The sequence below is a fragment of the Callithrix jacchus genome, chromosome 22, assembly GCF_049354715.1.
Source record: "Callithrix jacchus isolate 240 chromosome 22, calJac240_pri, whole genome shotgun sequence".
Lineage (NCBI taxonomy): Eukaryota > Metazoa > Chordata > Mammalia > Primates > Cebidae > Callithrix > Callithrix jacchus.
Genome location: NC_133523.1, coordinates 7,642,159 through 7,665,295, shown reverse-complemented (window position 1 = coordinate 7,665,295; position 23,137 = coordinate 7,642,159). Strand labels below are relative to the sequence as shown.

The 23,137-nt window shown below is 52.3% G+C and overlaps 1 protein-coding gene across 1 annotated transcript in view; it reads left to right on the top strand.

Annotated features, from left to right (window-relative positions):
• The window catches only part of FBN3 (fibrillin 3), an 87,861-nt gene that overhangs the window by 7,490 nt on the left and 57,234 nt on the right, over positions 1 to 23,137 (top strand). The window contains exons 7-25 of the mRNA XM_035285142.3: positions 250 to 447; positions 546 to 671; positions 4,856 to 5,008; positions 5,100 to 5,282; positions 6,100 to 6,246; positions 6,323 to 6,442; positions 6,543 to 6,672; positions 10,641 to 10,915; positions 12,030 to 12,305; positions 12,580 to 12,633; positions 14,448 to 14,573; positions 14,659 to 14,784; positions 17,421 to 17,540; positions 17,648 to 17,785; positions 17,932 to 17,982; positions 18,258 to 18,383; positions 19,961 to 20,185; positions 20,388 to 20,513; positions 22,265 to 22,393. Of these exons, the coding sequence (XP_035141033.3) occupies positions 250 to 447; positions 546 to 671; positions 4,856 to 5,008; positions 5,100 to 5,282; positions 6,100 to 6,246; positions 6,323 to 6,442; positions 6,543 to 6,672; positions 10,641 to 10,915; positions 12,030 to 12,305; positions 12,580 to 12,633; positions 14,448 to 14,573; positions 14,659 to 14,784; positions 17,421 to 17,540; positions 17,648 to 17,785; positions 17,932 to 17,982; positions 18,258 to 18,383; positions 19,961 to 20,185; positions 20,388 to 20,513; positions 22,265 to 22,393 (2,829 nt within the window). The remainder of the gene's footprint in view (positions 1 to 249; positions 448 to 545; positions 672 to 4,855; positions 5,009 to 5,099; positions 5,283 to 6,099; positions 6,247 to 6,322; positions 6,443 to 6,542; positions 6,673 to 10,640; positions 10,916 to 12,029; positions 12,306 to 12,579; positions 12,634 to 14,447; positions 14,574 to 14,658; positions 14,785 to 17,420; positions 17,541 to 17,647; positions 17,786 to 17,931; positions 17,983 to 18,257; positions 18,384 to 19,960; positions 20,186 to 20,387; positions 20,514 to 22,264; positions 22,394 to 23,137) is intronic.

The following is a 23,137-nucleotide window of genomic DNA, read 5'->3' as shown; positions in this document are numbered from 1 at the left end:
AGACAGGGTGTTCAGACAGACCCTGAGCTGTATGGGCTTGGAAGTCCTGGTCTCTCTTGGAAGTTGGTCAGGAAATGCTTTGAAGAAAAAGAGTTTTGAAGGGTGAATAGGAGTTCCTTAGGTAGGGAAAGGGGAGGAAAGTCATTCTATTCAGGAAGGGGAACAGCATAAGTAAAGCCTGGTGTGGGTGCCGGGAGGCTGAGAAGGTGTTAGCCCTCAGCCAGGTGCCCACATCTGTCTGCCCTGCAGATTATCGGATGGGACCCTGCTTTGGCCGAGTGGGCCCCGAGGGGTGTCAGCATCAGCTGACGAGCCTCGTGTGCACCAAGGCACTTTGCTGTGCCACTGTGGGCCGTGCCTGGGGCCTTCCATGTGAACTTTGCCCTGCACAGCCACACCCCTGCCGCCGCGGCTTCATCCCCAATATCCACACAGGGGCCTGCCAAGGTGAGTAGTGGGGGTCAAGGCTGAGTGGGAGCCCTTGGCCACCTTGGTTCTTCCCTCTGAGGGGCCTCTCACTCCCTTGCTGGGCTTTGTCCTTGTAGATGTGGATGAGTGCCAGGCTGTGCCAGGCCTGTGCCAGGGAGGCAGCTGCATGAACACGGTGGGCTCCTTCCATTGCCGCTGTCCCGCTGGACACCGGCTCAGTGACAGCAGCGCTGCATGTGAAGGTGGGTGACCGCAGGGGGACGACCTGGGACCTCACCTGTGATTCATGTCCTGGACAGCTCAACCTCCCCTGCAGGAGGGCAGAGGGGTCAGGCTAGTGAGGTGCCCAGCTCTGAACTCATCCCTGTCTATGTAGATGTGAATGAGTGTCTCAGCGTGCCAGGCCTCTACTCTGGGGGTGACTGCACCAACACTGTTGGGAACTACGTGTGCACCTGTCCTTGGGGTTTTGCCAGCAGCCTGGATGGCACCCACTGCCTGGGTGAACCGGGGCCCGAGGGGCTGGAGGGGGAGAGGGCGGGTAGGAGAGAGACTCCTTGTTCAATTCTGTCTCTCTCTCTCTCTCTCTCTCTCTCTCTCTCTCTTTCTATTTATTTATTTATTTTTTGAGACAGAGTCTTGCCCTGTTACCCAGGCTGGAGTACAGTGGTGTGATCTCAGTTCACTGCAACATCCACCTCCTGGGTTCAAGAGATCCTCCTGCCTCAGCCTCCTGAGTAGCTGGGATTACAGGCATGCACCACCCACCACATTTGGCTAATTTTTCTGTTTTTAGTAGAGACTGGGTTTCTCCATGTTGGCCAGGCTGGTCTTGAACTCTTGACTGCAAGTGATCCACCCTCCTCGGCCTCCCAGAGTGCTGAGATTATAGGCGTGAGCCACCTCACCTGGCCCCACTCTCATTTTTAAGATGGGGAAACTGAAGCCCAGAAAGGAGAGGTTTGCTTGAGTCCAGTCAACGAATCCGGAACACACTCAACTCCGCAGATTCCCTGCCAGGGTGGCAGTTCCTTGGGCTGTCCCTCCCCTTGGAGGCGCACCCTTTAGCAACCCCTCTACATTTGGCCTGGCCAAGGGGAAATCCACCCTTAGAGCTCTCACTCCTTCTTTTGCTTTTTTTTTTTGAGACAGAGTCTTGCTCTGTCTCCCAGGCTGGAGTGCAGTGGCGCGATCTCGGCTCACGGCAACCTCCGCCTCCCAGGTTCAAGCGATTCTTCTGCCTCGGCCTCCTGAGTAGCTGGGACTACAGACATGTGCCACCACACCCGACTAATTTTTTGTATTTTAGTAGAGACAGGGTTTTACCGTGTTAGCCAGGATGGCTAACCTGTCTCTATTATACCCCGTCTCTACTAAAATACAAAAAATTAATCTCCTGACCTCATGATCCGCCCACCTCAGCCTCCCAAAGTGCTGGGATTACAGGCATGAGCCACCTTGCCTGGCCTTCTTTTGCTGTCTTGATGAGCTGGGCATCAGGCCCTAGAAGCTGCCTGTAATCAACAGGACTGGCCAGGAACCTGAACGATGGTGTTGGAGGATGGGCAGCATCCTGGTTTGGGGAGACAGGAGGAGGCTTGGAGGTCCTCCAGCGTCACCCCAGGCCCTCAGGCTAGGCCACTACCTGGCAGGACTGAGAATATTGTGTTTGGAGTTCAGCCAGTATGCTGTGGCCAACTCCAGGCTTTCTAGGTGTCCACCATGGGGGGCTGTCATAGCCGGCGTTAGGGGTACCTCTGGACACATCCCCTGGACTGTGGGGGCTTCTCTCAGCTGCTAAAGAGCAGACCCTGGATTTGAAAAACCAGCCTCTTGGGCGGGCTTGGTGGCTCACGCCTATAATCCCAGCACTTTGGAAGGCTGAGGTGAGTGGATCACAAGTCACAAGGTCAAAAGATCGAGACCATCCTCGTCAACATGGTGAAACCCTGTCTCTGCTAAAAATACAAAAATTAGCTGACAGTGGTGGCGTGTGCCTGTAATCCCAGCTACTCAGGAGGCTGAGGCAGGAGGCTTGAACCCAGAAGGCAGAGGTGAAGTGAGCCGAGCTGGCGCCACTGCATTGCGCTTCAGCCTCCTGGCCACAGAGCAAGTCTCTGTCTCAAAAATAAATAAATAAATAAATAAATAAATAAGAAAATCCAGCCTCTGAACATAGTCTTTGGAATCAGTCTGGGGTTCCCACCCAGAGCTGCTCGCAGACCCTGTGACCTTGGGCAAGTGACAACCTGTCTGTGCCTCAGTTTTCCCATCTATAAAATAGTAGCTAGTAGCAGTATCTAGCTCAGTGAAGATTGAGTAAGATATAATTTGGGGAGTAATTTGCATTAAGTATTAAGTAATTGCGTTAAGTAATTTGCATTAAGTATTACGAGAATACTTAGGACACATACATTCACCGACACCAGGTGAGGTGGAGGCTGTGACCACTTAACTCACAGTGTAAACTTACAGTAATCACAGGATCATTTCTGTTAACATTCTTTTATTTTCTTGTTTTGAGACGGAGTCTCGCTCTGTCCCCCAGGCTGGATCTTGGCTCATTGTAACCACTGTCTCCCTGGTTCAAGTGATTCTCCTGCCTCAGTCTCCTGAGTAGCTGGGATTACAGGTGCCCACCACCAGCACGCCTAGCTAATTTTTGTATTTTTAGTAAAGATGGGGTTTCACTGTGTTGGCCAGGCTGGTCTTGAATTCCTGACCTCAGGCCTCAGCCTCCCAGAGTGCTGGGATTACAGGCATGAGCCACTGCACCCAACCATTTTTGTTAAAATTTTTGTATTCTGGCCGGGCGCGGTGGTTCACGCCTGTAATCCCAGCACTTTGGGAGGCCAAGGCGGGTGGATCATGAGGTTAAGAGATCAAGACCATCCTGGTCAACATGGTGAAACCCCGTCTCTACTAAAAATACAAAAATTAGTTGGGCATGGTGGTGCGTGCCTGTAATCCCAGCTACTTAGGAGGCTGAGGCAGGAGAATTGCCCGAACCCAGGAGGTGGAGGTTGCAGTGAGCCAGGATCGCGCCATTGCACTCCAGCCTGGGTAACAAGAGCGAAACTCCATCTCAAAAAAAAAAAAATTTTTTTTATATTCTATCTTTCTTGCTTGAGGGGGTGTTGCCTGTTGGATTCCCTGAGATTGGGAAATTGGGTTTCCCGTCCTCCTCCTGCTTTTGCAGCTGTGTAACTTTGGAGGAGTCTGTCGACCTCACCTTGTCTAGGCAGGCCCAGCCCCCTTTGTGGGGCTATGATGGGACTGAGAATGAAAAACCCTGACTCCCACACAGGTACCTGGGAGCCCCCAGGTGCACAGGGCAGGGACCAGGGAGGTGGAAACATTTGCATTTTTTCCCAGCTTGGGGCAGGTCAGGGGCGGCTGTCAGTGGCCCTCCCAGCTGCTGGGAGGAGCTTTTTAAACTGTAGGCCACCTGCCAAGCTTTGTGTGTTTTTAAGCCTAAAAATATTCTCTTTAAGCCAGAGCCTGAGAAATCCAGTCGCTGCCTAAAGCCATTGACCTTGAGGTGTCAGTGGGAAGTGGAAGAGTGTTGGTGGTTCACATACCTCGGGAGCCTCTCTGCCTCAGCCTCCCTAGGGCAGTGGCCGTCAATCCACTCCTCTACTCCTTGGGGCCCCTTTCTGAAATTCACAGTCTCGTAGGCTTCCCTGTAATGCCTACAGCCAGCAAGCAAAGACACACAGCTGTAGATCTTGGTGTCCCTGCCTGGTCACCCACGGGGGCAGTCCTTCCCTGCCAGTGGGTCTTCCTCAGTGCAGTTGGATGCCTGCAGCAATGGGGAGCTCACTACCTCTGTGTGATAATTTGGAAATTTTGGTAATAAGAGATGGCACTGAGCGGGCATTGGCCACATGTCAAATTTTTATTTATTTATTTATTTATTTATTTATTTATTTATTTATTTATTTATTTATTGAGACAGAGTCTTGTTCTGTCTCCCATGCTGGAGTGCAGTGGTGAGATCTCGGCTCACTGCAACCTCCACCTCCAGGTTGAAGCAATTCTTCTGCCTCAGCCTCCCAAGTAGCTTGAATTACAGGTGCTAGCCACTACTCCTGGCTAAGTTTTGTGTTTTTAGTAGAGATGGCATTTTGCTATGTTGGCCAGGCTGCTCTTGAACTCCTGACCTCAAGTGATCCACCTGCCTCGGCTTCCCAAAGTGCTGTGTTTACAGGTGTGAGCCACTGCATCTGGACTATGTCAGACTTTTCTTCCAGGTAATACTTTTCCCAGGTGAGACGGATGCTCCAAGAATCCCCATTTTATGGAGGGGAAACTGAGGCACAGACAAACAGACCCGTCCTACAGACGGTGCTGCTACAGCTGGTTTTTGGATCCAGGTCTGGCCACCAATGTCCTGTGCTCATGGGCGCACTCTGATCTTTTGCAGACCAGCGGGTCGGCACCTGCTTCTCCGTGCTTTTTGGGGGCCGCTGTGCCGGAGATCTCACCGGCTACTACACTCACAGGCAGTGTTGCTGCGACAAGGGCAGGTGCTGGGTGGCTGGCCCAACCCCTGAGCTGTGTCCTCCTCAGGGTTCCAGTAAGTAAGAGCTGCAGCCTGCAGGGCTGGGCGCGGGGAGGAGGGGACAGGGCAGGACCTAGGGCCTGGCCTTAACCCTGGTTCCTTGCAGATGAGTTCCAGCAACTGTGCACCCCAGCGCTGCCGCTGCTACCTGGCCACCCTGGCCTCTTCCCTGGCCTCCTGGGTTTCAGATCCAATGGCATGGGTCCCGCCCTTGGGCCAGCGCGACTCAACCCTCATGGCTCCAATGGGCGTGGGGTCCCCAGCCTGGGCCCTGGCAACTCTAATATTGGTGAGGCCTGGGGCTTGAGAGGAAAGTTCCAAAACTTGAAGGGTGGACTTGGATCTGGGGAGAGAGCTCTGAATAGGGGAGGGTGTCCAGGCCTCAGAGAGAGGATCAGGGCTTTAGAGGGGGTGCTCCTGGCCCGGCTAGCAGGAATGAAAGTGCCCATAGTGGATGAGGATGGAGGTAACTGGAGAATCTGGTCCTCAGAGTTAGGGTCTGAACCAGACACAGCGGCTCATGCCTGTAATCCCAGTACTTTGGGAGGCCGAGGTGGAAGGATGGCTTGAGGCCAGGAGTTTGAGACTAGCCTGGGCAACATAGCAAGACCCTGTCTCTACAGCAAATTTAAAATTAACTAGGTGTGGTAATGCGCACCAGTAGTCCCCGCTACTCAGGAGGATGAGGCAGGAGGATTGCTGGAGCCCAGGAGTTGGAGGCTGCAGTGAGCTGTGATTGTGCCACTGCTCTCCAACCTGGGTGACAGAGTGAGACCTTGTCTCTAAAAATAAAAATAAGTCAGGGTTTGGGCTTTGGGTGGGGAGTTTGGGCCTGATGTGGGGGTCTGAGATGGAGGATTTAGGCCTGGGGTGGGTTCTTGCCCCACAGTGAGGATTTGGGCACAGAGTGGGAGTCCACAGGCATCTCTGGGCCCAGGTTGGAGGGATCCAGGCCCAAGTTGGAGTTCTGAATCTAAGGCAGGACTCTCCAGGGTATAGGGGGCAGGATCTAAGCCAGGGCAGGGTCCCAGGCTCAGAGGGGGCATCTGGGTTCCAGACTGGGGAGGGACCATCAGCTGCTCAGATGCCTCTGCGGGCCCCACCAGCAGGCACTGCTACCCTGAACCAGACCACTGATATCTGCCGACACTTCACCAATCTGTGTCTGAATGGCCGCTGCCTGCCCACGCCTTCCAGCTACCGCTGCGAGTGTAACGTGGGTTACATCCAGGACGTGCGTGGCGAGTGCATAGGTGAGCCCACGCCAGGTGAAAGGGGTGGGTTCTCACTGCCCTGCTGGGGCTGGGGCTCAGGGTCCTCTCCCCTCAGATGTAGACGAATGCACCAGCAGCCCCTGCCACCACGGTGACTGCGTCAACATCCCTGGCACCTACCACTGCCGGTGCCACCCGGGCTTCCAGGCCACACTCACCAGGCAGGCATGCGTGGGTATGGCCATCCGTCCGAGAGTGGAGGTGATGGTGGGGGGTCTGGCCCAGGCTTGGAAGGTGGGGGGCACCTCCTGATGGCCCACCTCCCTTCCCCGCAGATGTGGATGAGTGCATTGTCAGTGGTGGCCTTTGTCACCTGGGCCGCTGTGTCAACACGGAGGGCAGCTTCCAGTGTGTCTGCAACGCAGGCTTTGAGCTCAGCCCTGATGGCAAGAACTGTGTGGATGAGTTGAGGATGGGAGGATAGGCAGGGGCTTCTGGGCCCCATTGCTGCCTTTTTCAGCCACCTCAAATCTTCACTATCCTGGTCAGGTGCGGTGGCTCACGCCTGTAATCCCAGCACTTTGGGAGGCCAAGGCGGGTGGATCATCAGAGGTCAGGAGTTTGAGACCAGCCTGGTCAACATGGTGAAACCCTGTCTTTACTCAAAATACGAAAATTAGCTGGGCATGGTGGTACGCACCTATAATCCCAGCTACTTGGGAGGCTGAGGCAGGAGAATTACTTGAACCTGGGAGGAGGTGGAGGTTGCAGTGAGTCAAGATTGCACCACTGCACTCCAGCCTGGGAGACAGAGCAAAACTGTCTCAGAAAAACAAACAAAAAACCTTCACTCTGCCCCAAAACCCACCTCCATTTTTACTATGTCTCCTCTGCTCACCTCTGAACTCAGCAGTCCACCTTAGACCCTTCTTATCTCCTGACCACCCTGATTCCCCTTTTCATTTCTTCCTTCCTGAATTTATTCTGTGAATTGCAAGGAAGAACCTTTTGGGGTCAGCCTTGGTGGGTCATGCCTGTGATCCCAACACTTTGCAAAGCTGAGGCAGGAGAATCTCTTGAGCCAAAAAGGTCGAGGCTGCAGTGAACTGTAATCATGCCCCTGTACTCCAGCCTGGCTGTTTAGAGCAAGATATCATCTCCTAATAAAAAAAAAAAAAGAAGAAAAAGAAGAAGAAGAAGGCTGGGTGTGGTGGCTCACACCTGTAATCCCAGCACTTTGGGAGGCCACGACAGGTGGATCACCTGAGGTCATGAGTTTGAAACCAGCCTGACCAACATGGTGACACCCCATCTCTACTAAATACAAAAAATTAGCCAGGCGTGGTGGCAAACACCTGGAATCTCAGCTACTCATGAGGCTGAGGCAGGAGAATCACTTGAACCCAGGAGGCGGAGGTTGCAGTGAGCTGAGATCATGCCATGGCACTCCAGCCTGGGCAACAAGAGTGAAATAGTCTCAACAAAAAAAAGAAAAGAAGGCCGGGCACGGTGGCTCAAGCCTGTAATCCCAGCACTTTGGGAGGTCGAGGCGGGTGGATCACGAGGTCAACAGATCGAGACCATCTTGGTCAACATGGTGAAACCCCGTCTCTACTAAAATTACAAAAAAATTAGCTGGGCACGGTGGTGCGTGCCTGTAATCCCAGCTGCTCGGGAGGCTGAGGCAGGAGAATTGCCTGAACCCAGGAGGCGGAGATTGCGGTGAGCCGAGATCGCGCCATTGCACTCCAGCCTGGGTAACAAGAGCGAAACTCCGTCTCAAAAAAAAAAAAAAAAAAAAAGAAAAGAAAAAGAAAGGGTCTTTTGGGCAAGACCACACTGGCAATGCCTGACCCTGGCCTGAAGCAGGGTCCCTCCATGTCCTAGGATGGCTTGGAACAGCCTGGCCAATGTTTATATATATATATATATATATATATATATATATATATATATGGCGGTGGGGGGGGGACAGACGGTTGAGATCAGTACCTTGGAGAGCACCCCATCAGCTTGCTCTGGGGTACAGTTGGGTTATGGCTTGTGGGGGCCAGAGGGGACTTGGCTCCCACAACCTATAACCAAAAGGGACCCCTTGACTCTGTCACCTTATCTCAGGAGATCCACCTTCAAGTCTTCCCTCGGGTGGAAGGATCTTATCCTTTCTGCATTCCTTCATTTAAAAAGACATTTTTGGCATTTTTTGATATATAATTCATATAGCATAAAATTAGCCATTTGAAGTGTACTAGTCAGTGGTTTTTAGTATATGCACAGAGGTGGACAATTATCACTACAGCCCAACTTAAAAACACCCTTCTCCCCTCGGAAACAAACCTGATATTCATTAGTAGTCACTCCGCAAATTCTCTGTTCTCGCCTACAGCCCTGGGCACTAGGCAAATTGTTTTTCTGACTCAGTAAATTTGCCCATTTTGGATAAAAGGGAATCGTGGCTTTTTGTGACTGTCTTGTTTTGCTGAATATGATGTTTTCAAGGTCCATGATATTGTAGTGTGTATTGGTGCTTCATTTTTAAAAAAAAATTTAATACATTTTTATGCCAGGTATGGTAGTTCATGCTTATAATCCCAACACATTGGGAGGCTGAAGTGGGAGGATCACTTGAGGTCAGGTGTTCAAAACCAGCCTGGCTAGCATGTGTGAAACTGTTACTACTAAAAATACAAAAATTAGCCAGGTATGATGGCGCATGCCTGTAATCCCAGCTACTTGGGAGGCTGAGGTAGAATTGCTTGAACCCTGGAGATGGAGGCTGCAATGAGCCAAGATCACATCACTGCACTCCAGTATGGGAGACAGAGCAAGACTCAGTCTCAAAACAAAAAAAGAAATTTATGCCAGGCTTGGGGGCTCATACCTGTAATCCCAGCACTTTGTAAGGCTGAGGCAGGAGGGTTGCTTGAGGCCAGGAGTTCAAGACCAGCCTGAACAATATAGCAAGATCCTGTCTCTACAGAAAGCCCAAAAATTACCTGGCATGTTGGTGTGTGCCAGCTACTTGGGAGGCTGAGGCAGGAGGATCACTTGAGCCCAGGAGTTTGGGTCTTCAGTGAGCTGTGTTTGCATCGCTGGACTCCAGCCTGGGTGTCAGAGCTAGACCTTGTCTCAAATATATATATATATAAATTTTATTTATTTATTTTTGAGACTGAGTTTTGCTCTGTCACCCAGGCTGGAGTGCAATGGTGTGATCTTGGCTCACTGCAACCTCTGCCTCCCAGGTTCCAGCGATTCTTCTGCCTCAGCCTCCCTAGTAGCTGGGATTACAGGCACATGCCACCACGTCTGGTTATTTTTTGTATTTTTAGTAGAGACGGGGTTTCACCATGTTGACCAGGCTGGTCTCAAACCCCTGACCTCAGGTGATCCGCCTGCCTCGGCCTCCCCAAGTGCTGGGATTACAGGTGTGAGCCACCTCGCCCAGCCATGTATTTGTTTTTTTGAGATTGGGTCTCACTGTGTTGCCTAGGCTGGACTTGAACTCCTGGGCTCGAGCAATCCCCCCGCGTCAGCCACTTGAGTAGCTGGGACTACAGGCAGAAGCCAGCGTGCCTGGCCTCTTCATTCTTTCTAATGGCTGAATGAAGTTCCCTTGCATGAATAGACCACAGCGTGTTGATTCATTCATCAGTGGATGGACACTGGTTTGTTTTCACTTTCTGGTGTTAGGAATAATGCTTCTGTGAATGTTCATGTGCAAACTTTTGTGGTGGCACTTCATGCATTTATTTTCTTAATGTACGTGCTGTCCTTTATTGTTGAAAACTGACATTTTGGAAAGCAACTCATTTCTGCACTTGCCACCTTCCATGAAATTAGACCATGTTCTTACTAACTTTTTTTCCCCTTTCCTTTTTATAAAATTGAAGTGAGACTCACACAACCTAAATTTAATCATTTAAAGGTGAACAGGAGGTTGGGCGAGGTGGCTCACATCTGTAATCCCAGCACTTTGGGAGGCCGAGGCAGGCGGATCACAAGGTCAGGAGTTCAAGACCAGCCTGGCCAACATAGTGAAACCTCGTCTCTACTAAAAATACAAAAACAATTAACCAGGCATGGTGGTGCATGCCTGTAACCCTACTCGGGAGGCTGAAGCAAGAGAATTGCTTGAATCCTGGAGGCAGAGGTTGCAGTGAGCTGAGATCACATCATTGTGCTCTAGCCTGGGCGACAAGAGTGAGACTTGGTCTTAAAAAAAAATGTTGTATTTAAAAAAATGTTTAAACATTTAAAAATGAACAATTCACTGATATTTAATAAATTTCCAATGTGCCACTACCACCACTTTTATTCAGCTTTGAGCAAATATTTATGCAGCACCTACTGTATGCAGTCCAAGCAAGATAGGGGCCAGGTCCCAGGGAACTCACATCCCATCAGACAGACTAATATACAAGCAAACACAGTCACAGACAACCATGGCTTGTTTGCCTCTCACACCTCAAGGAGGGATCCTGGGGAGCTCAGCCCTGCAGCCTGAAGAAGGGAGAGAGAGGGTCCCAGTGTGCGGTGGGCACCTGGCCCCCTGTCTGGACCCAGTCTCTCCTACTGTTCCCAGATCACAACGAGTGTGCCACTAGCACCATGTGCACCAACGGTGTATGTCTCAACGAGGATGGCAGCTTCTCCTGCCTCTGCAAACCTGGCTTCCTGCTGGCTCCTGACAGCCACTACTGCATGGGTGAGGCTCGAGCCAGACTGGCCAGTAGAGGGGAGAAGGGAGATGGGGAAGCAGAGGGAGGGGGAGGAAGTGTAGAGGGATCGAAAAGGGATGGGACGGGCATGAGAGAAGGAGAAGAGAAGGGATCGGAAGAGAAAGAGGAGGAGGGGGAAAAAGAAAAGAAGTGAAGAACAAGAAAAGGAAGAAAAGAAGAGGCAGGTGCCATGGCTCATGCCTGTAATCCCAGCACTTTGGGAGGCCGAGGTGGGTGGATCACTTGAGGTTAGGAGTTCAAGGCTGGCTGGCCAACACAGTGAAACCCATCTCCACTAAAAATACCAAAATTAGTTGGTGTTGTGGTGCTCACCTTTAATCCCAGCTACTTGGGAGGCCGAGGCAGGAGAATCACTTGATCCTGGGAGCTGGAGATTACAGTGAGCTCAGATCATGCCATTGCACTCCAGCCTTGGTGACAAGAGTGAGACTCTGTCTCCAAAAAAAAAAGGAGATGGATTATAAGGTGGGGAGGGGCCAGGTGCATCTGTGATCCCAGCACTCCTGAGATGGGAGGATCACTTGAGGCCAGGAGTTCGAGACCAGCCTGGGCAACATAGCCAGACCCCATCTCTACCTGAAAAAAAAAATTAGCTGGGTATGGTAGCATGCACCTGTAATCCCAGTACTTTGGAAGGCTGAGACAGAAGGACCACTTGAGCTCAGAAGTTTGAGACCAGCCTGGGCAACACAGCAAGACTTCATCTCTACCAAAAAAAATAAATTAGCCGAACATGGATATTCACTCCCTGCTACTCGGGAGGCTGAGGCAGCAGGATCACTTGAGCCTAGAAGTTGGAGGCTGAAATGAGCTATGATCACGCCACTGCACTCCAGTCCCAGAGGCAGACCCTGCCTTTAAGAAAATTGTTTAAAGGTGGAGAGAGAGAAAGAAAGATGGGGAGAAATGGAGGAGGAGGTGAGGAGGCATACAAGAGGAGGAGATGACAGAGACACAGACAACTGAAAACTGGAAAGGAAAGAAACAATGGCTGGGAAAATGGAAAGGGTGGGAGACAGGGAGGGAAGGGAGGATAGTAACAGGATGGGACCTATCCCCGTGCCGCCATGGCCTCTGCAGACATTGACGAGTGCCAGCTGCCCGGCATCTGCGTGAATGGCCACTGCACCAACACTGAGGGCTCCTTCCACTGTCAGTGCCTGGGGGGGCTGGCAATGGGCGAGGACGGCCGAATGTGTGTGGACACCCATGTGCGCAGCACCTGCTACGGGGCCATTGAGAAGGGCTCCTGCGCCCGCCCCTTCCCCGACACCGTCACCAAGTCTGAGTGCTGCTGTGCCAACCCGGACCACAGTTTTGGGGAGCCCTGCAAGCTTTGTCCTGCCAAGAACTCTGGTGAGCATCCAGCTGCCCGGTCCCCACTGCCTCCATAGCTTTGAGTGCTTCCATCGGTCCTTGAGTGCGGTGGTGGGGGGTCGTGGCTCCTGTGGAGTGGAGGCTGTTTTCAAAAAGAGGCTGAAGGGTGTTGCTCTCCCCCTACAGGGGTGTGGAGTTGCGTCTTAGTCCCACACTCTTGCTCAAGATCGGGGGGCTTGTCCTTGCCCATGGCTGAATCCAAGCCATGGCTAAGCTCCCTGACCCATCTCGCTCTGTTCCTCCGTACCTCTAGCGGAGTTCCAGGCGCTGTGCAGCAGTGGGCTTGGCATTACCACAGATGGTCGAGGTAAGTGAGCCCAGCCCCTCCATGCAGCAGCCAGCCTGCCCTACCAGATGTGGGGAGAGCTGTGGTTGAGGGCTGTGGGAGTTTGCCCAGGGTCCCCAGACTGGACGGCTTCAACAACAGAAGTTGATTCACCCTCCTGGAGGCCAAGGTCTGAAATCAAGGTGCAGGCAGGGCCCTTTCCCTTGGAGGCCTTGAGGGAGAATCTGTCCCAGACCTCTCCCCAGCTTCTGGTGGTGGCCAGCAATCTTTGGCATTTCTTGGCTCATAGAAGTGTCACCCCATCTCTGCCTCCATATTCACATGGCATTCTCCCTGTGTCCAATCTCCCCCCACCCTTTTTAGAGACAGGACCTTTCGGTATTGCCTAGGCTGGAGCAATGTGGTGCAGTCATGGCTCACTGCGGCCTCGACCTTGTGGGCTCACGCAATACCTCTTGAGTAGCTGGGACTATAGGCAGTCACCACCATGACCTGCTAATTTGTTTTTCTTTTCTTTTCTCTTCTCCCTCTTTTTTTTTTTTTTGAGACAGAGTCTTGCTCTGTTATCCAGGTTGGAGTGCAGGGGTGTGATCTCAGCTCATTGCAACCTCTGCCTCCTGGGTTCCAGCAATTCTTCTGCCTCAGCCTCCCAGATAGCTGGGATTACAGGCATGCACCACCACACCCAGCTAATTTTTGTTTGTTTGTTTGTTTTAGCAGAGATGGAGTTTTGCCATGTTGTCCAGGCTGGTCTCGAATTGTGAGCCTCAAGTGATTCACCCACTTTGGCCTCCCAAAGTGCTGGGATTACAGATATGAGCCGCCATGCCCAGCCACTTTTTAAAAAATTTAATTTTCGGCCAGGCACCATGGCTCACGTCTGTAATCCAATACTTTGGGAGGCCGAGGGTTGTGGATCACTTGAGGCCAGGAGTTCCAGACCAGCTTGGCCAATATGGTGAAACCCTATCTCTACTGAAAATACAAAAATTAGCCAGGAGCAGTGGCAGACATCTGTAATCCCAGCTACTTGGGAGGCTCAGTAATGAGAATTGCTTGAACCAGGGAGGCGGAGGTTGCAGTGAGCCAAGATTGCACCACTGCACTCCAGCCTGAGCAACAGAGTGAAACCCTGTCTCAAAAAAAAAAATTTACTTTTTTTTTTTTTTTTGAGACGAAGTCTCGCTCTGTCAGCAGGCTGGAGTGCAGTGGTGCAATCTCGGCTCACTGCAACCTCTGCCTCCTGGGTTTAAGCGATTCTTCAGCCTCAGAAGTAGCTGGGACCACAGGCTCATGCCACCACACCCAGCTAATTTTTTTATATTTTTAGTAGAGACAGGGTTTCACCGTGTTGGCCAGGATGGTCTTGATCTCTTGACCTCGTGATCTACCCGCCTCGGCCTCCCAAAGTGCTGGGATTACAGGTGACAGCGACCATATCCAGCCTAGAATTGCTTTTATTTTTATTACGGCACCACTGTATGGATGTTTGCTCCACTATTTCCAAACTGGGAGTAATTTTGCCTCCTGCCCCACCCAGGCCATTTGACAATGTCCAGACTAATACTGGTGGCGGGGGGGTGCTACTCATGTTTCATGGGTGGAGGCCACGGGAACTGTTGGTATCCTAAAATACACAGGATGGCCCCTCGCAGCAAAAAATGATCCGGCTCCAAATGTCAGCAGTGACCAGGCTGCGAAACCCTGGTTTAGAGCAAATGAGGCTGGGTCTGGGCTGGAACTCTGGCCTTGGGGAATCTGACTTCTATAGATCCCTGGTGTGCTGGGACACACCCTCCTGCTGCCACTGCTGACACACACCCCTCCTGCCACAGACATCAACGAGTGTGCTCTGGACCCTGAGGTTTGTGCCAATGGCATGTGTGAGAACCTTCAGGGCAGCTACCGCTGCATCTGCAACCTGGGTTATGAGGCAGGTGCCTCGGGCAAGGACTGCACAGGTGAGCATGGCACCTGGCAGGGAATGTGTGGGCAGCCTCTCCTGCTGCAGACCCCTCACCCCTCTCTCCCACCTGCACCCAGCAGACCTGGATGAGTGTGCCCTCAACAGCCTCCTGTGTGACAACGGGTGGTGCCAGAACAGCCCTGGCAGCTACAGCTGCTCCTGCCCCCAGGGCTTCAGCTTCTGGCAGGACACGAAGACCTGCGAAGGTACAGGGTCCCAGCTCACATGGATCTGCACACACACCTTGACACACTCGGCATGTGGTGTGTGCACACAGACACATAGGCATGTACATGCTCAAAGATGCTTACATGTTACCTCTATTCACATACACACATGCTTTCTGTAGTGTGCACACACACATATATGCACACGCTCAGATACACATGCTGCATGAGGTGTGGACACAGAGCCATGCACACACATACTCAGCATGCATGCTGCGTGCAGTGTGGACACACACACATGCACCCATGCTGCATGTGGCAGCTACACAAGACACACAGGCACACACTCAGAAACATCATGCACACATCCACATTCAGACATGCACGTCGCATGCATCATGCACACATACACCAGACACGCTGACATGCTGCATACACAGACATACATTCAGACATGCTGTGCGCATGTGCACCAGACATGCGTACCCATAGACACTTGCATACGTACCTATATCCACACACATTCACACACACACTCAAAGACACACATATACTCACATTTACATACACACTCATTTTTTTTTGAGACAGTCTTGATCTGTCACCCAGGATGGAATGCAATGGCACAATGCTGGCTTGCTGCAACCTCCACCTCAAGCAATTCTCCTGCCTCAGTTGCCCAAGTATCTGGGACTACAGATGTGCACCACCACACCTGGTTAATTTTTGTATTTTTAGTAGAGATGGGGTTTCACCATGTTGGCCAGGCTGGTCTCGAACTCCTGACCTCAAGTGATCCACCTGCCTTGGCCTCCCAAAGTACTGGAGTTACAAGCTCGAGTCACCACACCTGGCTCATACACTCATTCTCACATTTCCCACACTTGCACTCCCCAGTCACACACGGTTGTACACACTCAAGGGTACACATTTGTACACACATCCCAGGAAGTCCTGCTACTCTAGCTACAGAGTTTGGAGAGCTTTCAGGTGGATGGACACATCTGTGTGCTGGCAGGGCGGCATGCCTGGACAAGGCACAGAAGTTCCACGTCTCGTCCCAGATACTCTGCACCACGCATCTCTTCCATCATTTGTAATATCCTTAATATCCTTTATTATTTCATTTTTTTGAGATAGAGTCTCGCTCTATCACCCATGCTGGAGTGCAATGATGAAATCTCAGCTCACTGCAACCTCCACCTCCCAGGTTTAAGCGGTTCTCCTGCCTCAGCCTCCTGAGTAGCTGGGATTACAGGTGCCTGCCACAATGCCCAGCTAATTTTTTGTATTTTTAATAAAGGTTCGCCTGACCTCGTGATCCGCCTGCCTTGGCCTCCCAAAGTGCTAAGATTACAGGCATGAGCCACCGGACCTGGCCTAATTTGTATTTTTAACAGAAAATTAAAACATGGTGTTTCGCCATGTTGGCCAGGCTGGTCTTGAACTTCTGACCTCAATGATCCACCTGCCTCAGCCTCCCAAAGTGCTGGGATTACAGGCGTGAGCCACCATGCGCAGCCTATAATATTCTTTATGATAAACTAGTAAATGAAAGTTAAGTATTTTCCCGAGACCTGTGAGCCGCTTTATCAGAAATTCTGGAGGCCTGGATTTGCAATTGGCATCTGAAGTGAATGACAGTCCTGTGGGACTGAGCCCTCAACCCATGGGGTCAGATTTTAACTCCAGGCAGATAGCGCCAGAATTGAATTATAGGATACCCTGCTGATGTCAGAGAATTAGGCAGCTTGGAAAAAAACAAACAAACCCACATCTGGTCACTGATGTGTTCTGTGTTGTGTTGAAGGTGAGAGTAAGAAAATGGTTTGGGCCAGGTGCAGTGGCTCACACCTATAATCCCAGCAATTTGGGAGGCCGAGGCGGGAGGATCACCTGAGGTTGGGAATTTGAGACCAGTCTGGCCAACATTGTGAAACCCCGTCTCTAATAAACACACACACACACACACACACACGCACACACACACACACACAAAAGGCTGGTGTGGTGGCTCATGCCTGTAATCCCAGCACTTTGGGAGGCTGAGATGGGCGGATCACCTGAGGTTGGGAGTTCAAGACCAGCCTCACCAACATGGAGAAACCCTGTCTCAAAATACAAAAAATTAGCTAGGTGTGGTGGTGTATGCCTGTAATCCCAGCTACTCCAGAGGCTGAGGCAGGAGATTCACTTGAACCCAGGAGGCGGAGGCTGCAATAAGCCAAGATTGCACCATTGAACTCCAGCCTGGGCAAACAAGAGTGAAACTACGTCTCAGAAAAAAAATTTTTTTAATATTAGCTGGTCATTGTGGCACATGCCTATAATCCCAGCCACTTGGGAGGCTGAGGCATGAGAATCGCTTGAACCTGGGAGGCAGAGGTTGCAGTGAGCCAGGATGGTGCCACTGCACTCCAACCTGGGGCGATAAAGCAAGACTCTCAAGAAAAAAAAGAGAAAACAGTTTGGCATTTCCTGTCTCTTACAGCGCAAAACACAAAGCGCAGCACACACATGTCCTTGCATGCACATTTGATTCCAGTGCCCTCTGCACACTTGTGCATCTGGGTGCACCCCGTGCCACCGGGTGCAGCAGCCCCTTGGGGAGGAGGGGTCCTGGCCAGGTCCGGCTCCTCCTGCTGCTCAGGACCTGGTGGGGGCTGTCCCTACAGACATCGACGAGTGCCTGTCTAGCCCCTGTGTGAATGGCATCTGTCAGAATGTGGCTGGCTCCTACACCTGCAGATGTGCCCCTGGCAGCCGGCTGGGCCCCTCTGGTACCATCTGCCTAGGTGAGTGGCCCCGGAGCCCGACGGCATTCAAGAGGCTGGGCGTCTGTGAGTCAGGGTGCAGGTGTAGGCCCAGCTGGTAAGACAGGTGACCCGCCTTTTCTCCCCAGACAGCACCAAGGGCACCTGCTGGCTGAAGATCCAGGAGAGCCGCTGTGAGGTGAACCTTCAGGGAGCCACCCTGCGGTCCGAGTGCTGTGCCACCCTCGGGGCAGCCTGGGGGAGCCCCTGCGAACGCTGCGAGATTGGTAACACTCTCCTCGAGGCCTCCCTGGCGTGGCCACGGTGCCTGCCCAGGCCCCCATGGGTAAAGCCCTGAATGGGGCAGTGGGTCCCCCATGGGGCTGGCATGAAAGAGTGACTCCTTTCTTCATTCCTGTTCTCTCAATTGCAGACCCTGCCTGTGCCCGGGGCTTTGCCCGGATGACGGGTGCTACCTGTGATGGTAACTCCCTGCCCATGTCCAGCTCACCCCCTACTCCAGAACCCTCACACAAGCAAGCTCACGTCACGGGTGCTACCTCCAGCCCTGCCCTGGAGTCTTGAGATGGGGACAGATGTTCTCCCTCCCTGGACCCAGGCCTTCTTGAGAGTCCCCAGGCCCCCGGTCCCCTTCCTTCCTCCCCAAGGACAACTTGAGACCCCAGGGAATGGCCAGCCAGCACCCTGCCCATCCCTGGACCCTCAAGCTTCCCCTCCTCCTTGCCTTCCACTGCCCAGATGTGAACGAGTGTGAGTCTTTCCCGGGGGTCTGTCCCAACGGACGTTGCATCAACACTGCTGGGTCTTTCCGCTGCGAGTGTCCCGAAGGCCTGATGCTGGACGCCTCGGGCCGGCTGTGCATGGGTGAGTCCAGGCAAGCTCCGAACACGGGGCGTCCACCCTTGCTTCATTCCCTCCACTCTCAGCGACTCAAAGAACAGGAGAGATTTAAGGCATCATTTGAGATCCTCCACCTCTGGCTAACACATCATGAAAGACATTTGGGTGGGGTTTTTTTTTTTCTTGAGACAGGGTCTCACTCCGTCACCCACGCTGGAGCGCAGGGGTACAGTCTCATCTCACTACAACTTCTACTTCCTGGGGTGCAAGTGATTTTTGTACCTTGATTTCCTGAGCAGCTGGGACTACAGGTATGCACCACCACACCCAGCTAATTTATTTATTTATTTGTAATTTTTTTTTTTGTAGAGACAGGGTCTCCCTATCTTGTCCAAGCTGGTCTCAGACTCCCCACCATAGCCCCCCTGAGTGCTGGGATTATAGCCAGACTTGACCTTTGAGGGCAGTTTTAGGTTCACAGCAAATTTGAGCAGAAAGTACAGAGATGCTCCACATAGCACTGCCCTCCACGCACGAACAGCCTCCCCCAGTATCACAGCTGCACTGGAGTGAAAGGTGCGTTTGCTACAATGAATGAAACCACATGGACACATCGTTATCATCTCTTAAGTCCATAGAGCACTTTAGGGTTTACCCTTGGTGTGTTGGACATTCTATGAGTTTGGACAAATGTATAATGACATATGTTCACCACGTAGTGTCATACACGGTAGTTTCACAGCCCTAAAAATCCCTAGTGGCCAGGCACAGTGGCACACACCTGGAATCCCAAAACTTTGGGAGGCCGAGGAGAGCAGATCACCTGAGGAGTTCAAGACCAGCCCGGCCAACATGGTGAGACCCCATCTCTACAAAAATACAAAAATTAGCCAGGCATGATGGCAGGTGCCTGTAATCCGAGTTACTCGGGAGGCTGAGGTGGGAGAATCGCTTGAATGGGAGGCAGAAGTTGCAGTGAGCTGAGATCGTGTCATTGCACTCGAGCCTGCACTCCGGCCTGGGTGACAAGAGTGAAACTGTCAAAAACAAAACAAAACAAACAAACAAACAAACAAACAAACAAAAAACAGGCACGGTGGCTCACACCTGTAATCCCAGCACTGCGGGAAGCCAAAGCAGGTGGATCACTTGAGCTCAGGCATTTGAGATCAGCCTGGCCAACATGGTGAAACCCTGTCTCTACTAAAAATACAAAAAAGTTAGCCAGGTATGGTGGCAGATGCCTGTAATCCCAGCTCCTCGGGAGGCTGAGGTGGGAGAACTGCTTGAACCTGGGAGGTGGAGGCTGCAGTGAGCCAAGATTTCACCACTGCACTCCAGCCTGGGCAACAGAGCGAGACTATCTGTTTTGTTTTTGACAGATGTCTCAAAAAAAATCAATCAATCATTTTAAAAAAATGGATAGAGGGGCTTAGAATAGTGCCTGCCACCTCCAGAGAAAGTCACCCCTTTTCACTCTGCCCCTCAACCTGACTACATTGGGAGAAAGCTTCCGATTGAGAGCAAGTGAGTGGCACACCTGTCTCGCAGCAGGCACAGGTTGGCAGGGGTGGGGACCTGGTGACCGTTCCCCTGTGCAGACATGAGATTGGAACAGTGTTTCCTGCAATGGGATGAGGATGAGTGTGGGGCCGCCCTGCCTGGCAAGTACCGGATGGATGTCTGCTGCTGCTCCATCGGGGCTGCGTGGGGAGCTGAGTGTGAGGCCTGCCCGGATCCCGAGTCCCTGGAGTTCACCAGCCTGTGCCCACGGGGGCAGGGCTTTGCCAGCCGGGACTTCCTATCGGGTCGACCTTTCTATAAAGGTGCGGTTGGGGAAGGGGACGGGCCCCCAGAAGAATGGGGAGGGGCATGGCACAGGCAGAAGCCTGGAGTCGAGAGGTGTGTCTGGGAAAAGGGGATGTGGGCAGGGCCGGGCACTAAACACCCAGGGAGGGCTTGGTGTATGGCTCCTGAGCCTGGGGACATCAGGGTGGTTTGGTGACATTTGATGGCCCTGTACTTCAGATGTGAATGAATGCAAGGCATTCCCTGGCCTCTGCACACACGGTACCTGCCGAAACACGGTGGGCAGCTTCCACTGCACCTGTTCCGGGGGCTTCGCCCTGGATGCCCAGGAATGGAACTGCACAGGTAGGTGCCACCCCTGCCTCTTGGAGAGGGAGTGATCCTTAGCAAGGATAGGGGCCTTCAATAAGACATAGAGACAATGCCAGTTCTTCAGGCACTTCTTGTATCTACCTCTGTGCTATGTGACCTAGCGCATGTCATTGCCCTTGCTGGGCTGCAGAGAACCCGACTATAAAAGAAGGGGGTGGGCCGGGCACGATGGCTCATACCTGTAATCCCAGCACTTTGGGAGGCTGAGGCGGATGGATCACTTGAGGTCAGGAGTTTGAGCCCAACCTAGCCAACATGGTCGACCTTGTCTCTACATAAAGTACAAAAATTAGCCAAATGTGGTGGCGGGTGCCTGTAGTCCCAGCTACTCAGGAGGCTGAGGCATGAGAATCACTTGAACCCAGGAGGCAGAGGTTGCAGTGAGCTGAGATCGCAACATTGCACTCCAGCCTGGGTGACAGAATGAGATTGTCTCAAAAATAAAATATGAAAGAAGGGGCTGACAAAGGTGACCTTTAGAGACCTCCAGGGCCAACATGGTGGCTCATGCCTATAATCCTGGCACTTTTGGAGGCCAAGGTGGAAGACAGCTTGAGCCCAAGAGTTCAAGATTAGCCTGGGCAACACAGTGAGACCTCCATCTCTGCAAAAAATAAAAAATTATTACGGCACTAACTGTAGTTCCAGCTACTCTAGAGGCTGAGGCAGAAGGGTCCCTTGAGCTCCCAGGAGGTTGAGGCTGCAGTGAGTTGACATCGCACCACTGCACTCCAGCCTGGGTGATAGAACAAGTCTCTGCCTCTAAAAAAACAAAACAGGCTGGGCACAGTAACTCACATCTTTTAATCACAGCGCTTTGGGAGGCTGAGGCAGGTGGATTGCTTGAGGTCAGGAGTTCAAGACCAGCCTGGCCAACATGGTGAAACCCCATCTTTACTAAAAATACAAAATTAGCCTGGCATGGCAATGTGTGCCTGTAATCCCAGCTACTAGGGAGGCTGAGGTGGGAGAATTGCTTGAACCCAGGAGGCAGAGGTTGCAGTGAGCCGAGATCACACTGTTGCACTCCAGCCCAGGTGACGGAACAAGACTCTGCCTCAAAAAAAAATAAAATAAAATAAAAATAAAGGCTGGGTGTGGTGGCTCATGCCTGTAATCCCAACACTTTGGGAGGGCAAGGATCACTTGAGGTCAGGGATTTGAGACCAGCCTGGCCAACATGGTGAAACCCAATCTCTACTAAAAATACAAGAATTAGCCAGACATGTGACACATGCCTGTAATCCCAGCTACTCAGGGGGCTGAGGCAGGAGAATCGCTTGAGCCTGGGAGGTGGAGATTGCAGTGAGCCGAGATTGCATCACTGCACTCTAGCCTGGAGGACAGAATAAGACTCTCTCTCTTAAAAAAAAATAAATAAACAAACAAAAATAAAATAAACAAATCTACCGCCAAAATAAAGAAAATAGAGAGCTCCGGGCTGTGAGAAAACTACCTGCCCTTGTCATGTTGAGTTAGGGATTTCCTCTGCTCCTTTGGGGGCTTCTGTTCCGCCTGTCATAGCTACAGATCTGATAGCTCCATCTGGTGCCCCAACTTGTCTGCATCCAGGGACCCCTCCCCTCTTGGCCTGTGCCTCCTATGTCGGCAGACAGGCTTCATCTAGCCCACACCCCCATCAAAGGACAGGGACCCCCCCCCTGCCTTGTGCCTCCTGATCCAGCACACACAGCCCCTCCAGCCTCTGCCCCCTCTCCCCACAGATATCGACGAGTGTCGCATCTCCCCTGACCTCTGTGGCCAGGGCACCTGTGTCAACACCCCGGGCAGCTTTGAGTGCAGTTGTTTTCCCGGCTACAAGAGCGGCTTCATGATGATGAAGGAGTGCCTGGGTCGGTGACTGCAAGGCAGGGGTGTGGTGGGCACCCCAGGCAGGGGGGGCATTGAGGAGAGGGAGGATGTGGACAGCGGTGCTGTATGGATGTGGATAGAGGGGGCGGAAGGAGGGAGGAGCTGCAAATTAGCTGGGTGCAGTGATGCCTGCCTGTAGTCCCAGAACTCTGAAGGCTGAGGTGGGAGGATAGTTTGAACCCAGGAGGTGGAGGCTGCAGTGAGCCGAGATCGCCCCATTGCACTCCAGCCTGGGTAACAAGAGCGAAACTCCGTCTCAAAAAAAAAAAAAAAAAAAGAATGGGGGTGAACAGGGTGAAGACAATGGAAAACAGCACAGCATGTGCAAAGGCCCTGGGGTGGGTCTGAGGGATGAAAGGACGCCTGTGTGGCTGAAGAGTGATGAGGCCATGGCGAGGCTGCCTGCTCCCCTCCCTGAATCCTGGTGTAACTGGGCCTCAGCTCTCTGCTGTGTTCTGCAGGGCATGGAGGAGGGCTTCTTAGTGCCTTTCCCGGTGGCCCCAAAAGGGTCAGTTTCATGGCCTTTGTTCTGAGACTCTCAGCCTCCCTCCCCATCTGGCTGGTCTCTGCTCCTGGTGCAGACCCCATTCCCTTGGGTCATCCCAGCCAGGAGCCTCCAGGCTCTGCTGGCTCCCGCTGGGGTGAAGGGGGATGGAGAGGTGGTGGGGAGAAGCCAGCATGAGGCTCATCACTACCTCCCAGTGTCAGCACCTTCACACCTGCTC